Source organism: Pelecanus crispus, chromosome 3, assembly GCF_030463565.1.
Source record: "Pelecanus crispus isolate bPelCri1 chromosome 3, bPelCri1.pri, whole genome shotgun sequence".
In the NCBI taxonomy this organism is placed as follows: domain Eukaryota; kingdom Metazoa; phylum Chordata; class Aves; order Pelecaniformes; family Pelecanidae; genus Pelecanus; species Pelecanus crispus.
The window spans coordinates 22,150,547-22,167,220 of NC_134645.1; the positions used below are offsets into that span (position 1 = coordinate 22,150,547).

The window sequence follows — 16,674 nt, forward strand, 5'->3', positions numbered from 1 at the left end:
ACAACACAAGCCAAATTATACTGTCTTTTATACTCACAAACAAATTTCCCATGCTGGGTTAGGAGTCAGTTATGGAGTTGTGTGATGTCTTAATTTGTAACTGTTCATAGTTTAAATGCTGTAAATTCTATCAGCAAGAACATAGGTACTTCATATTTTATTACCCTTGTAATGTATCCCATCTGTACAATAATTCTGAGACATACCATGGTTTTTTAATACATCTTAATTCATGTAGACTTCAAAAATTTGTTGTTAAATGATTGTACTATATCTTTCAAGAACTGGCATGGTGAAATATCATGTCCAGGAACAGTTTAACTGTTTGTCTTCCTCATTCATGCTGTGTCAATATTATCTACAGTCTGTTGTCTTCTGTTTTATTGCCCTATAACCATACATGTAATCCTGTTGAAAGTCAACTGTGCTTACCCAGCTAACCCTCTGTAGAGCTTGTTCTTCCCTGTGTTCCCTGGACTGTGTAATGCAGTAGAGTGGGCAAAAAAAAATTTTGTTCTGGTTTGCCTTGATGGCTTTTTGGAATCTTATTTTCCTCTGTGTTTTTGAGATTTGGATGATGCATAAACAAGACAAATAGCAAAATCCAGCACCTTTTATTTTTCTTTACACAGCACGTACAGTACTGGAAATTAGGTGGAAACCCAAAAATATATATCCTTAAAAAGCTGGAATTAGACAAAGGGACAGTACTGAGAACTGCATTAATCAAGCCTGTTTGCATGTTCAAATGCAGTAGCATAGTAATAGGAAAAGGATAGGCTTTTCAAGGAACATATAGTTCAGGGCTATGTAAAGAACCTGATGTGATTTTGTATTAAGCTTTTTGTCCATTTATTTTTACCTTTATCTAAGGTCTGTGTATGTGGCTGGATTTTTGCCATGTTTTTCATGCTGGAAAAATCTAATGAGCTTCCTTTGACCCTGACTGTTTGAGGCACCCTCTGTGACCCAAAACTTTTTACTTTATAACCAGCATTTGTCTGTTCTAAGTAAGTTGCTCTCAACAGAATATTATCACTCTTATCACAACTTATTTTTAGGCAAGTAGAAGAGCAATTATCCCCAAAAACGTGTTAAATTACTTTGTTCTTCCCCCTGCAGGTCTCTTCAATGTTTAGTATCTGTTGGGGGGGAAAAAAAAAGTTTTAATCTAAAAATGAAATATGCAGCCGGGCAGATAGATACATATATAACCAATGTTTTCCTCGGGCAATAGCATGAATCAAGTGTAATGAATATGATCTTTGTAAGAAGAAATTACTGTGTGATATGACTGTATTTTCATACTGTGACTTGATTCCTCCCCCCTAGTCTGGGCTACAATAATTGTATATTTCCAGATCACTTACTAGGATACTCATGTAGTTGTCGTGATTGATCTCTATAGAATTTACAGTATTATAAAGATTTAATCACAAGGTGTGCATGTTGATGCATACTGGGAGTCACAAGAAGAACCATTTGAATTGTGGTCAGCTAAAATCTTTCTATTGGCTTAAAGTACAAGTTTTCCCTAATTTTCATCAGATGGTGTGGATGTCTCCTACTTTTAATAAGTGAATCAAACTCAAAGCTCTTGAGTGATAAGGATATAATCTGATTTGAGCCCAGAGGCTTGAGAATACTTTTAGCTGTTGGCTTGGTTTTTTGTTTGTTTGTTTTAGTTTAATTCTAAAAGCAAACCCACCTTTTTAGCTGCCTTTCTGTGAATATGGAAATGTAAATGACAAAGAAGGATTGCAAAGAATAAATACCTCGGTTTAATTTATACTGAAATAATCCTACTTCTTTTCCTTGCTTGTGCATTTGGTGTAAAAAGATTACATAGAGTGTGGACTCAAAGGTTTTCTCTAACCTATAAACTAGCCATTTGTAGGAGTACAGTCATGATGGACAGAACCTGTTATCTCTCTAAGGAAAGAAGTGGCAGAGAGTTCCTCATGCTCAAAAAAAAATGGTGAACTGTATTCTAGCATCTCATTGTGATGTAGATAACTAAAAGATTATTTTCTGTTGTTAATAGAGGTAATTCCAAAACTGAAACATTAAACTCTGTTAATATAGATTTATGTTAAGTCTTTGTCAGGAGATAAAGAGCATAAAAACAAGTCTGCCTTGCTATAGGGGTGGATATTGAGCTATTTGTTGGAAACAAAGGCTTTGATATTTTGAGCTTGCCTTTCTATATGAACTTCTCCACTTCTTTTTTAAACCACAGCAAGACCAGCTTTATACTTGGGCTGCAGTTAGCCAACCTACACATTCATCAGATTACATTGAAGGAAGCTTTCCAAGGAGAATTCCATCTGTGTGGCCCCCACCCAAACCTCCAGATGAAGAACAAAGACTCAAAATTACGGAAGAAGGTATAGTTCTTGGACACAGACAAAATACATGTATCGTGTGAGGGGAGCTGGTGTCTTTTGGAATCCAAGATATAAATTTAAGATATTGACTTCTAACAAATACCTGATTTTGAAGATCTTGGATTAGCATCAGAAATAATGTTAGCTAGTATGAATCTAAAACAAAATACTCAGGAAAAAATGCATGCTTTTTGTTAACAACCAAGATGTCCACCTGGCATCTGCTGACTAATGGATTTTACCAGGTGTTGTGACCTTTGCTCTTTTCCAGTTTACATACCTTCAGAGCCATGAAATATAGGTACTTTTCTCTTCTTAAATATATGGAAAACTTCAGAAGCCCACTGGTGGTATACTGAAAGTTATTAGAGTGGTGTAAGTTATTCCTTTATGGATTCAGCAGTCCCCTGCTGACAGAGAGGTAGGAAAAGTGTATCTGAAAAATAAATTGAGGTCTTATTTACAAAGTCAGTTTAATCTTAAAATTTGAAGGTTACTCTAACAGCCAAATTTCTGAAATCTTCTGCATACTCATTAAAAGCTTTGTTTAAGATGAGAAACAAAATAAAAATAAAAAAATAAAAATCAAAATAAAATAAAACCTCTTGTATCTGACAAATAAATTTAGAAGATAATTTCAAACCTTTTTTCTGTGAGTAGTGTTGATGGGCAAATTCCACAGGTTCTTGGAGGCTTAGCTTTGCATTAGTTAGTATTCAGTGACTCGCAACGCTTTTAGGTTGCATTCATCCCCATGACCTCCATGGAGAGCCACTGGGTATTTTCAAATTTCCCATTTCCTACCACTCCTTTTTTTCATTGCTCAGCTTTGAAGAATTAAGTCATCATTTCAACAGATCTCTTTGTATTGCTTGTAGGCTTTGGGTGGAGTTAATTTCAGATTTGCTTCTCTTTGGGACTTCTCTACCACTTCCTCTGGAACACGAGCAAAGTATTCCTTGCATGGACACCATTTATCATGGCAACACTTCACTTTTACTGGTATCACTTATTCCAGTGTTCACAAGCAAAATAAGTGATGCCAACAAACATGCAGTACTGCTATATTATTCTGTTTATGATGTGGTTTTTACCAAAGCAACTCTGTTAGTGGTCAAGGAAACATTTTGCATCCATCTTACTGATGCAATTCAAAGTGTGGAATGCTCCAGTACTGGACTGTTGGGCTAGTCCAGTTTTTGACTAATGTTTACTATTTTATGCTGTATTCAGTGAAAGTGCTGTCATATGTGGTAGTAGAATTCATTGCTGTGTTCTCTGAGAGGACAGGTTGTGTTTCTCAAGTTGGACACAGCTAACAGACGTGATCAAAGTATTTGTGAATATACTCTGCACTGGAAAAACAAAACAGTGAATATTTTAGTATTTTACTTTGAGGTTTTAGCCTGGCAGAGGCTGATGCAAGTTAACAACAGTTTTGTTGCTCTAAAATGTAGAAGAACATTGATTACATAAAATATTGTGAAATGTAAAGATTTTTACTATTTTAAATATCTTGAAGAGTATTTCTACCAAGAGGATAATACTGATGAATTTTTCATGTATTCATTTTATACATGGTTGGTTTCCATCCTAAGTTGTTCTGTTCAATATTATACATACTACGTGGATGTAATGTGTACAGTACTTGTTTGTTCCTTATCTCGGCCACTGCGCTCTCAAAAACTGCAAAAATATTAAGAAAATAGAATTAGAAGTAAAATGGAAAATTGTGTATTGTGACTATTTCTAAATGGAACATAAATAATTCTCAAAATTTGAGGTGCTGACAGTTAAAAATATTATTGAAAATTCTTGTGTGTGTGAATTTGCAGCATATGGCATGGAGGGAAAAGGAAAATTATAATTGTTCTGAATACAATTCAGGTAGATAAATTATTTAACTTTTTTTTTTTGATTGTTCACATGCTTGCCGTGTGGAAGAACCTGGAGGTGAGTGATGTTTCATGTGAAGCCTGAAGGAAAAACATCTTCCCCAAGATTTGTAACTAAATTATTTTATGTATCTGCACCCTTGAAAGGTGGAGGGGGCAAGCATTTTTTAAAGGGTTTAAATTACTGTGTGCAGAATAGCTGTATTTTGCATTATATATAATATTGCTGTATGGATTAAACAGATACAGGCAATGGTTTATAACCAAAACATCCATTTTGGACAAAAGTATTGATCTGGAGAGGAATGTAGCAGAGTATTTTTATATGTAGAGTCTTTATTTTTATTTTACACATGTTAGCATGAGGACAATACTAGGCCTTCAAGTAAGGCAAGAGGAAATTCTGCAAGGTCTTAGGTAATCTGTTCCTAAATTAGCAAAGTAGTTAATCATCTGTTTAATATAGTATATATCAAATAGTTTTGCTGTGTGCTCTGTGTCATGTGGAGTGTTGCTGGGTGTGAGGGCTATTAGACTGGTCAGGGTTTTGGGGGGTTTTTGTTAGCCAGGTTGGTTGGGATGTTTTTTAGTTTGTTTGGTGGGGTTTTTTACATTGGCTATTTATTATAAAACTGAAGTTTGGAAATACCTAATATGAATTTGGGTTCAAGTCAGCAGGTACTTATGTCAAAAACATTTTTCAGTTCTGAATTCAGAAAAGTTTTTGGACAAAATGAGTCAATATCACCAATAAGATCAATGTGTACGCCACTAATTTTCCATCTGAATACCCAAATTCTGTTTCTGTCACTTCTTATGGTATTTGACTGTACCACTCTCACACTCCAGCACATTGCTTGAATCTAAACACAACAGGGTATTTGAAATTCAATTATTTTAATCCTTCACTGATGACACTATTTCACTTTACATACAACAAAAGGCAGGTATGCAGGCACTAGAGCCCAGTCATCCTGCCTCCCATGTGACTGTCCTAACCACCTGGGCAGAGACCTAAAGATTATACAGCTTCTCATGCAAAATGAAACAGTCCCAACACACTAAATCTCTGTGTAGGTTTACACCCCAAAATCTAAGTTAGTTTCTTTAACAAAACTAGGCTTGTCCAGACATCTGTTTCCTTTGTTTTGTGAAAAATGAGGAAGAAAAATGATGTTTGGTTTGGGTTAAAGGGAAGGTTTCACTTGCCATAGCACTTTTTTCCTTTCCTTAACTCTTTTTTTTTGTTGTTGTTTTTGTGGGGGGGTGGTTTTGTTTTTTTAGTTTTACTTAACAAAGATAAAACCCTGTTAGTTTGCGGCAAATAGAGTGTATTTGGCAAACTAACCTTAAAATTCACTGCTTGTATCACCCTGAACTCAGCTTATATTTAGAACCCTTTTTAGAACAAAACCTGTCTGAAGTGAAATAGACAATTCTGTCAAATTGTTAAACATTGACAGATATGAAGGAGCAGACAGTTTCTGGGTTTTTTAAGAACTTTTGAGTAAGGGAGGTAGTTTTTGCTGATTTGCATAACAGGAAACATTACTTTGTATGTGTACATGTCTTGTCTAGTACTAGAACACTGGCAAAGAATAAAACCTGGTGTGAGCAAAGATCAAATTATCTTAAAGTTTCTCTCAACCATACAGAAATCTAAAATCACATACAAAGGCCCTGGGAAGATCACCAATGCCCAAATACTAGTGAAGTTTTCCTGGTTTTGCTAATCATTTGTGGTAGGGTTAGCCGAATAAGTTCTCTTCCAGATAATTTGTGAAACAAATATCTCACAACTGCTTAGTTTAAAAATGTTAATACTCTTCCCTTCCTTCAGAAGAGACGTTAATAGCTTTTACCAGAAAATAATCATTCACTGGTTTTGGTAGGATTCTTTTGATTGCAATGGGAAGCGAGTGTCCAACTGATTAGTAGCATCCTGCATTTTCTTTAGTAAATGAACTTACCTGAAATTCAGCAACAAGGCTTCATTTATCGATGCTAAGAACTTGTCAAAGCAAGAGATGATGAGTTATTTCCCATTAATGACAGCTTATCCGCATCCAGTTTTTTATGACTGGGAACAATTCTGTCAGATGGGACTTGAAATGCTGTTTTAATGCTTCTAACTCAAGCCCTGTGCTTTAACTACAAGAGACTCTTCCATAAATAAATTAAAAATAAGTCTTTGTTATTCTCTGCAATGGCTTACCAAAAGACTTGAGGGTCCTGAACATGTATTGGATTGTTACATGCTTGTGTCATTTCTACCACAAAATCTGTTATTTCTTTTATCCAGCAGGCAATCAAAATACAGCACTGTAGAAACAATGCAGGAATGTACAGTACATGTCTCCCACTGAAATAAATATTAGCACAATAAAGGTTTTCATGTCATTTTTTTTGTACTTAGGTTTGGTTTAAATTTTTATGAAAACAAAGATCTCAAAGACTAGTATTTGTAGATAAAATAATTGTTATCCAGGTTTTAAAATAAGAAAGGGAATCCACTTGGGGGGTGGTGTTATGTTTTGATGCCCATTTTCCAGGTAAAATGTGCAGATAAAAGTTCTTAGTCTCACTGCTGTTTTATTTTTCATAGTGATAGTTGGAGATCTGTAGTTCCATTTAAAACCATAGTTCTGGGACAAATAATTCTTTTCTCCGTTTAAAGACAGTAACTAAATGAAGGAATGCTTAGATATTCATTAGGATTCTCATTAGTTATTCCAAAGTAGAAAACAATTGAAGAAGATACTACTAGAATGAAGTACTGCAGTTTCATTTTTCAATGTAAATGAGTAACATGGTTACATAAATGCTGGTTCTGTGCCCAAAAGAGAGGGTGTGGAATTCAGTACAAAGGTGAAGAATTATTTTTGTATCCTCAGCTTGAATGTCCCCAGTTCTGGGAAGCTCTGATTGTACACTTACACAACAAGTGTACAGTCCCAGCCCATCCCTTTGTAAGGCTGGGATGCTGTAGACAGTGAATAATAAAGCTAGGATGAAACTGAGATTTCTCAAAATATATTTGCACTAGTGAGGCCAATTGCATTTAAGCATGCTCTTAAAATGTGAGTTTAGATCTGTATTGTTATCTATTCTATTGTGGAGATCTCAAATTTCGACTGTAGGACAGAGGAGGGCCAGAGGAGGATATGAGAAAGACGACATAGCTGCCAACAGTCATCATCCTGCTCATGGGTTCTTTTGGCCTTTTGTGAACAGACACAATCTGCAGACCTTAAGGACAGAAATACTTCTTTATGAGAATGGATGGGAAGAACAAGCATGAGAACTTTTCCTTGACCTTCTATGGCATGTATATAATAGAGCCATAAGTATTTTTCTTTAAATCAGAAATTTTGACAATCAAAATAGACCTCTTTCAAGTTTTATGTGCTACACATTTAAGATGATAGCATTTAATGTTAAGTCATAATAAATACATTGCAAATTGAGATCAGGCTGGCTTTATTTATGCATACAACCTGTTCATTTAATTTTAGATGGATAACTTGGAAAGTGGGACAGTTAACACTGTTGTCTTTTTAACTCTACTCTCTCTTCATTAAATTCTTAATGTGTATTTCAAAAAATCAATTATTTTTTTTTTTTATATAGAACTTTTAAAATCTGTATCTTCTTTTCAAATTCAGAGTTGAAATCTACTGTCCTAGAAACAGAGAAACAATGCATAGAAGATGTTCAGTGGGTACAGGTAAGAATCTAACAAAAGCGTTTTGTCTATCGTTTTGTAAAAACACTGGACAAGCACTACTCCAGACATTTTTGCAGTAGTTTTGTGTACTAAATGTTCTGAATGAAAGCATTCAAAAGTGTGGGTTTGATTCTAAATTTTTATTTCAAAATACTTAAATGCTCCATAGTGTGCCTAGGTACAGACATTCAAGGTTCCCACCTGCCTAAGGTGATGCTTGTAAACTGTTACTGTTCACTCAGAAGTAAGTTAACACTTGGTTCTGGAGGTCTGGCGGTGTTATTAAGGAACAGCAATAAAAGACCTGGTTATATTAGCTAATCTACAAAAGTTCATGTGAATAACAGTGGCAGAGATTTTTTTCTATTTCGCAACTGAAGCTTATAGGTAGTAGCTGAACAAATTTAGAGTGCCATGCTGGAATTCAAAAGGAGACAATGTAATACTGCTATGAAGCGGAGACTTAGTCTGGGTTGGCATTGTTCAACATAAACAGTCTAAATTTTTTTTAACATGTCACTGTTCGTGTCATATTCTTCTTTAAATGTGGTGCAGTCTGATGGAGTTGAGGAACTTCAATTTTGTTTCCTCAAAAAACTTGGTTATTTTCTGTGAAAGCTTTCTGATCACAGGTACCAGACTTATCTTACTAGAGAATAAGACTACTCAGTTGTTCTGGAAGTCATGAAGAGGAAGGCAAAGTTCTGGTTTCCTTAAATCTTGGTTTGGATCACGAAGTGGCCAAAAGCTCTTGATAGCTCTCTTTTTTTTTTTTTTTTTTTTTTTTTTCTTGGTGGTATTTGCTTTTTGTAGCTTTTCTTTGGTTTTTGGAGGATTTTTTGTTAATGACTGGATGGTTCAAGCATGACTGCATTGAGCAGCATTTGTGAAAATGATCAGTGATTTGCTTTTGAGGAAGAAAATTAAGAATGCCTGGTGAAATGCATGCTACTGATCATTAGACCTGCAAATTTTATCCAGGTTCAATCAAATATTTTGCAAGCATGGGTGGGGAGAGTAGGTATATTATCTTTTATGGCTTTTGCATTGCCAAACAACATTAAAGGAGTTCTAGTCAGTTGCCCAAATTCCTCTGACTCCATAATTAAGAACATTTAAAAAACAGAGCCCATTAATTAAAATAATATCACAAAATTATTCTACATTGCAATATTTTAAGTTTAAACTAAAATATATTTGTCCCATGCTATTTTTATATTTCAGTCACCCAGGTTTCAGTAGCAATGCTTTCTAGTATTTCTTGTGAAAAAGGACTCTTTCCTATACTTCCAGAAAGGTACTGCATGTAAGGACCATATTTAATCTGTCTCTAGGATTTTCATTCATTACAAGAAACAACCTATATAAGAGGACTTTTTTGTTGGAAATGGAATTAATGGAAATAGGTTCCTTGGATGCTTAGGTACTTTACCTAAAAGAAGCTGATTCTTTTGCTATAAGAATGACGTTTAACCAGCAGCACTAGAGCACTTTCTGATTGCTTGAACAAATAACATTTACTTCAGGTTGGGGTTTTTTTGTTATTTTTAAAACTAGCCTATTATGTTTTCCAAATACTGAATTGCATTTGCTAGTATTGTTAGAGATCCCAGTCTCTCTTGCTCAGTGTTGATCTCTTATGACAGTAATGTGAACTTCTTCCATTCTGTACTATTATTCATCAGTAAAGAGCAGAAATAACTGTTTTGAATGCATGATCACCTCACTTGCAGAAAATCATCTCAAGTTTTTGCTATATTATGTCATCATCATTCTGGTTTATTTTGAAAATCAGAGTGGAAGTTATTTTATCTGAGGAACTATATGTGGATAAAATGTTTTCATGTGTTCAAATTATTTCTGTACAGAACCAGACAGTTGGGTATATTCTTACCTATCTATCAATATCTATCTATATCAATCTGTAAAATCATATAGAAAGTAGAATGGTCACACTAACCTTTTCATCATGTTTGTAGATAAATCCTTTACTGCAATCAGACCATTCTTAGTGTTACTTGTACTTTTTTTGAAGTGATGAAATACTATGAAATGTTTCTGTTGGAGATCTAGCCTCTTTTATTCTTTGTCTAGCTTGTCCACAGTTTTTCTTTCTGAAGTTAGCCAAGTAGGTGATTTTTCTCTTTTCTTTCAATACATGACAGAGGAAGAGAGCCCTAGTGTAAAATTTGAAACTCATCAACTAAGTCTACTTACAGGCTTCTTCCCTCTCCCTTCCCTGGGAAAAGCCATTCTCCATATGCTATTAAAATAATTGGAAATGGTTGATATTGACATAGAAACAAATGCAAATGTAACATGATGCTGATAATTTATCTCACATATGATAAACAGTTAGCTAAAAGATTCAGAATAATTCTAAATTAAAAGTACAAGTAACACACACACAGAGCCTGGATTCTACACTTTCTTACCACTGGAAGTGGCTTTTTTATATATCCTCTTCACCTCCTTACCTTTACAGTGTTAGGCCTAACCTTCATATTTTGCAGCATAATTTCCTAAAGTTTTTAAGATGGGTCTTTTGAGTCCAAAATAGCTGATTTCTAAAAATTACAGTTAAAAAAAATGAGGTCCTGGAGGTGTGCTTGCTTTTAGTGCAGGAATTGCAGAGTTAAAGCAGAGTTTAAAAAGAGAAAATTGGCAGCCATTTCAAGTCCTGGTTTTGAAATGCCAGAGAAGAGCAGCAATGTCTGCTTAGTCTTCCCAGTATGAACAGAGAAAGCTTTGTTAGGCCTAACTTCTTCAGTGAAGTGAGAAAAATTGAATGTCCTAATTTAGAAACTCCAGCTTCAAACCTGATATTTAGATTTGACAGCTGTACTTCTGTGCAAGAGCCAATTTCCTTTGTGGTTTGCACCCCTGATCTTTTGTGATACCCTTGCAATTTTCCCTACATTTTAGCTCAATTTTCAGGTTTGCTTGATTTTGTTTACATGATAGGTAAAAACAGAGTCTTAGCAGAAAGAAAGGGGGGCGGGGGGGGGGGGGGGGAGAAAAAAGCATCTTATAATTGTAAAATGAGTACATGAAACTAGGCTTTGTTTAGTAGTGGTTCATCAGAAAACCAAAAACCTAAAGTTGTTTGGAGGTCACCTAAATTCCTTGTTCTCTTATATGCCTTACTATAAAAGTATTTTAAATTTCTTCTTTTTTTGATCATTTGTGATGAGTGCCTATTCTGAGTATCATACAAATTTAAAAAGAAAGCCCTCATTACATTTATTTAAAGGTCAGCATCCAGGTGTAATGAATTCTTCTTCATGCTATTGACAATGACTGGTCTCTGTAATCTTTCTCAGGAGATGAGGTCTTGCCATACTGTTCCAATTTCTAGCAGTTTGGTTATAAGATAGTTTAAACTGAGTATTTAAATGATATTTACAGTGGAAAAGCTTGCCATCAAAAAGTTTTTACGCCTGTAACGTTTCCGGCTCAGTTGTTCACTTTGGTTTGGTTCACCCCATTTAAACAAACAAATAAGCCCTCAACCGAAATTATATGCCTTCTTGGAACACGGCGTACTTCAACTGGTAGTAACAACCAGACAAAATTTTGGCAGTTCTCAGGCACTGAAGATAGATTTATGCTGCATGATCTATTGGTGCACTTTCCAACAATATCATAGGGAAACAATTCTAGCCTTAAAACCCTTAAATGACAGGACACATTTTGCCATGTTGAATATACTTTCCATTTTGAAAATTTTATTGTAGTGTCTCTTTAGAGTATTCCTAACTGCCACACTTTGCTGGTAACCCCTTTCTCAGCCTTTCAGTGGGGACCTTTTTTCTTACTCTATTCTTTAAATACAGATTATTATAACTCCTTAGGGTAATAACTTAGTGACATTTGAAATATTCCAATTTTGACACTTAGTAATACAAGAAAAAAGGTTGTGAAATCTTTTAAGATAAATACATAATCAGTCTATTTAGAAAATATAAAACATTGGTGGGATTGGGATTTACTTTTCATTATTATAAAATGTCACAGCTAGACTTTGTCTTGGAAACATGCATGCTGCTTAAAACTCCCTCTTGAAATTTCAGAAAGATGATTCTTTACAGGTGAAGGTAAGATAAAGAAGGTAAGAGTAAGATTTGTCTGAAATGGTGAAATGATTCTACTACACATACAGAAAGAATAAAATAAAAAAGGGAGATTTTTAAAACCTGTTTTGTTTTGGTATTACATGGCTTTCATCAGGGTAGAGGCAAACTGTGGATGAGAACAATTGTGTTCAACAGAAATTGGAGAAAAATTGGGAACTCTTCCTTTACGAGCTCCCAAACCATTCTGTGGCTGTGGCTTTTTTTTCATGCTTCATTTTGCATGTTCGTTCTTGAGATATTAATTCATTCAGGACCCAGCGATCCTGGAACATGTGCCACTCCTCTTCTGTCCCTTCACTACTTGACAGGTTACTTTTTGTAAGGAGGAAGAGAAGGCTTGGGGAGGCAATGAACAGTTCTTCTAAGACAATTCTTTTCCTACAAAACGATGATTGCTAAAGTCTTAGATTTCAGCAGGGGAAAAAAGGTACACATTTGGGTAAAAAAAACCCCAAACATTCACAAGGATCTACTATATTCAGCTGTCTCACCGAGGAAGGAAAGGAGTATGAAAGCAGCAAACTTTTTTGGAAGTTTTCCATATGAATCGAATGGTAGTGAAGTCTGTACCTATTGCATTTTTCAGAGTAAATACTGTAGCTAACTGATGATCTCTGTCCTGACAAATAGGATTGGATATATTGTTTTAAGCAGAACTATGTCAATGTAAACTTCCTGCAACATCATGCCAGCATACCTCAGAAAACAAAAAGCTAAAAAATATCAGAGGTATAAATGTGTTTTGTTCTTATCTTGCAAGAAATAAAGCCAGGCTTGCAATATGTGGTGCACAGGAACTTATGTTCTAGCTGTAGGTCCAATGTATAAAATTAGAATTGGGATATCTTAGCTTAAAGCAGGTGAATATCTGGAAGCATATGTAGGCAGATAGTGTTTTCTTGTTAACCTTGAGAATAAATTATGCTTTATCAAAAATGCACAGAAGGGAAACAAAGTTTGTGTGAAACATGAGATGATAGACACCTGGCATAAGACTTTACTATTGGCGTCATAGGACCTGCTGAAGTGCAGAGCATTTTGCTCAGGTATTAAAGGGGAGTCTAACCTCTGTCGAATTTGACTTCAGGACATAAGGGCAAATCAGGTATACTCTGTCTTTTATGTTCACGAAATATGCTTCTTATGTAGAAGTTTCCAATATTATTCATGGAAATCTGTCTTTGATTCTTAATATTAAAACTTACTCCTCAGTTTAAACATGCTGCAATTTTCAGGTGTCTTTTTGGTTCGTTTTAGAAAGCCTAATAAGCACTAATAGATTTTTCATGTTCTACAACTGTAGCAGATTAATTAACTAAACTTTTTAAAATATGAAGTGAGGTTCTCTGAGTTGAGACCTCAATATAATTTAAACAGAGATTGTCTGTTCCAGTCTGTTGTTCTTTCTATATGACTGGTAGCTGAACTTTGTGATTAAAACACTGATTAATATCGAGATTTCTTAGACCCTGAAGGAAGGATGAGAACGCAAGCAGAAATAGTAGAAATGAGGGAAGAACTGTGTAATTAGAGCCTGAAAGACGTCATAAAGAAGTCGGCCTACTCAGCCACTAGATGGCAGTTAAGTATTTTTGAATGGACTCTGCGAAACACTTGCAAGTCATTCCCGGGGGTCCTGCAGATATCCTACAGTGAGAATATTTTTTTTTTTTTTTTTTTTTTTTTAGTCAAAAAGTGGTGGCTTTCTGGTGGTTAATAAGTTAGTATGTAAAAAATACTCATATTTACTGTGTGTAATCTGACCAAGGTTTAGGAATGAGAGCATCCCTCAAAGATGATAAAACTGTGCCCTAAAAGTAATAGCAGAAACCCCAAAACATTAAATGTTTAGAAAGTTCTGTTCTGTCACTGTTAATTTTTTTTTTTTTTTTTTTTTTTAAAAACCAGTGAAGGGAACACACTTAATTTGGTCTACAGGACTTCTGGGTGGCTGTCTTTGTAGTAATAATTCAAAAGTTTTACTGCTGAATTACCATCATTTAAATAAATAGGTCAGTTTTCCATTGGATATGAAATTCATTTCTTCAACCATAATCCTGAATCTTTTCCATTTAGTTCTGATGAGGAAGCGATCAAAAAAAAAAAAAAAAAAGATGAAAATGCATCTAACATCACTTTTATCAATTAATTGACATACACAGAATATAAATCATAGACTCCATATTTAAATAAAAATAAATAAAAGAGTATAGTATGTCAAGCCTGTGTGGTAGAAAAATAAAAGCAGTTAATTCTCAGAACAAATGTTAGTATTTTGTATTATATACAGACTTCACAATACTTGGATTGACTTCCGTTGTTTTGCTTGAAGGCAATGTTTTCTTCTTTAAAAGGAACAGTACATTGGTATAACTTTCAGTGGAGTGACAATAGCACATTTTTGCACTGTTCCTCCTGGCCACAGTGAGACTAAAATTTGTTTTGTTCTAATCTGTGTTCTTGATGTTAATGTCAAGATGAAGTTTTGCTTATATGCTCATTTAAATTTGAAAGGCTCTTTATTCTGTTTTTCCTCTTTGATACATGGCACGCTACCTCAATTATAGCTCTGAAATAACATAAAAATAATAGAATAATTTAGGGCTGAACAGACATTAGGAGGTCAAGCTGTCCAGTCCCTTCCCCACCGGCACCCTCCCTCAGGCAAGCCTACCTTAGATATTTGGTTGTTTTTCTCAGGATTTTGCTCATCTCCAAGGATGGCTATGTGGTAGTTCTAATATGTACTTCATGCTTTGCCTAGTCAGTAGTAAAATGAAAAGTCTTGCTACTTTTGTGATGTGTTGTTTTGATACAGCTTAAAGAAATGAAAATGTGTGCTCTAAAAGCATATGTATTTCCTGTGAGTTACTCCTAATTCAAATACTGCATACTTACAGGCATTGATTAAAATTCTCAAGAAACTGCTGGTCAAGTTCAAGTGATTCATCTGGTTTCATGACTTCTACATCACAGACTTTTATGAGAATATGGCAGAGCATAATATAAATTCTGCATTTAGTAATTTTAATGAGCATTCTGCATTTTCCATTTTGACTGGCCTTTATACTTAGACACGACCAGACAGACTTTTTTGTCATTTTAGGTACTACTTCTTTGAAAAGTAGCACCAAACTTAATAATGCCTGAACAGTGTCCTTGCAAATTCTATCCAATGGAAGTTGGCTTAGGATTTACAGACTACCCTTTCTTCTGTCATTGATGGGAAAACAAGGAGAAATGAAAGTAAAACTAAGAAACTTATTTATTTTAACCAGAATCACTTGGTGGTACTTAAAATTCTTGGCTATAATGTGAGAGACTTTCTTCTTTCTCAAGAGATGAATTATTGTACAGGGTAGGTCTTGGATTGGAAGAATTGCCTCTTTTCTGTCTGTGTGCGATTCTGAGCACTAGTATGTTTTTTCTCTTGCCTTTTACAGTGAGCTTCTTGTAAAATACTAGCAGAGCACTGTCACTTCTCTGAGGAAGCAGTGAATAGAAATGTACTATAGGCATGAATTTCTTGAAAATGCAATTTTAAATTGTTTTCTATTTTCTCCTCTGACTCCTCACTCTTTTCACTCATGAAAATAGGTAAACTGAGAGAGTGTTCATTCCATCTATGCGTTCCTGGTCAGAGCAAAATATATAGCAGAGCTGTATTTATTAATTATGAAAATACATTTTTTTTTCCTTAAATTCTCTAAAACTGAAATCCTATTTCAGATGAAAATGTATAAACTCCCCTTCTCCTGAAATTTGGTTTGAATTGGAATTTTGATTATTTCTGTATGAAATTCCTCTCACCTTTTGGAGAGAAGTGAAAACAAAGTTTTTTTATATTCAGTGGTGCCATACTGTATTTGGATTACATAGAATATTTAAGGTACTATAGTATTTACCTACCTTCCAAACTTTTTTAAAAAAACTCCACAGAAATTGAACTGAGGAGAACAGATGAAGAAATCATCTTAAATACAAGAGAGCAGCATGAAAAAGTGTGTGTATATACAAGATTGTATGTATGTGTGTGCATATGTGTATACACACACACATACAGATGCATGTTCTATAAAATGTGTCTTCAAACAATATCTGGTCACTGAAAGAAAATTTCTTCTTGTGACATTCCTAGCAGGACAGACTGATCTCATTTGTCAAGCTGGCTTAACCTGTTTTGAGAGACCTCATCCAGTCAAAAATGAGCCATGTTCTAAAGATTAAATTCTTCTTTTATTTCTCTCAGCATTAAAGATCAAGTGCTACTTTACAGTGGTGAAGATCATGCAAATTTCCCCAGGACCATGTGTGTGGAAGAGAGATAAGAAATGTTTTTTCTTAGTAAAAATGAATATTTCTTTAACTTAGAAATATCCCAAATTATTAAAAAACCAAACAAACCCCAAAACCACAACCATAACCATGGCATATTGTCATACTTGACTGAGAACTTAAAAGTAAAGCTGGGAAGAATTTCTAGTCTTTGGACACAAAACAGACTAACCAATTTAACTTCTACTTACAAT

At 34.7% G+C, this 16,674-nt stretch overlaps 1 protein-coding gene across 1 annotated transcript in view; it reads left to right on the forward strand.

The window, feature by feature from the left end:
* Positions 1 to 16,674, forward strand: part of FMN2 (formin 2) — a 165,462-nt gene that overhangs the window by 33,035 nt on the left and 115,753 nt on the right. The window contains exons 3-4 of the mRNA XM_075706918.1: positions 2,240 to 2,387; positions 7,948 to 8,003. Of these exons, the coding sequence (XP_075563033.1) occupies positions 2,240 to 2,387; positions 7,948 to 8,003 (204 nt within the window). The remainder of the gene's footprint in view (positions 1 to 2,239; positions 2,388 to 7,947; positions 8,004 to 16,674) is intronic.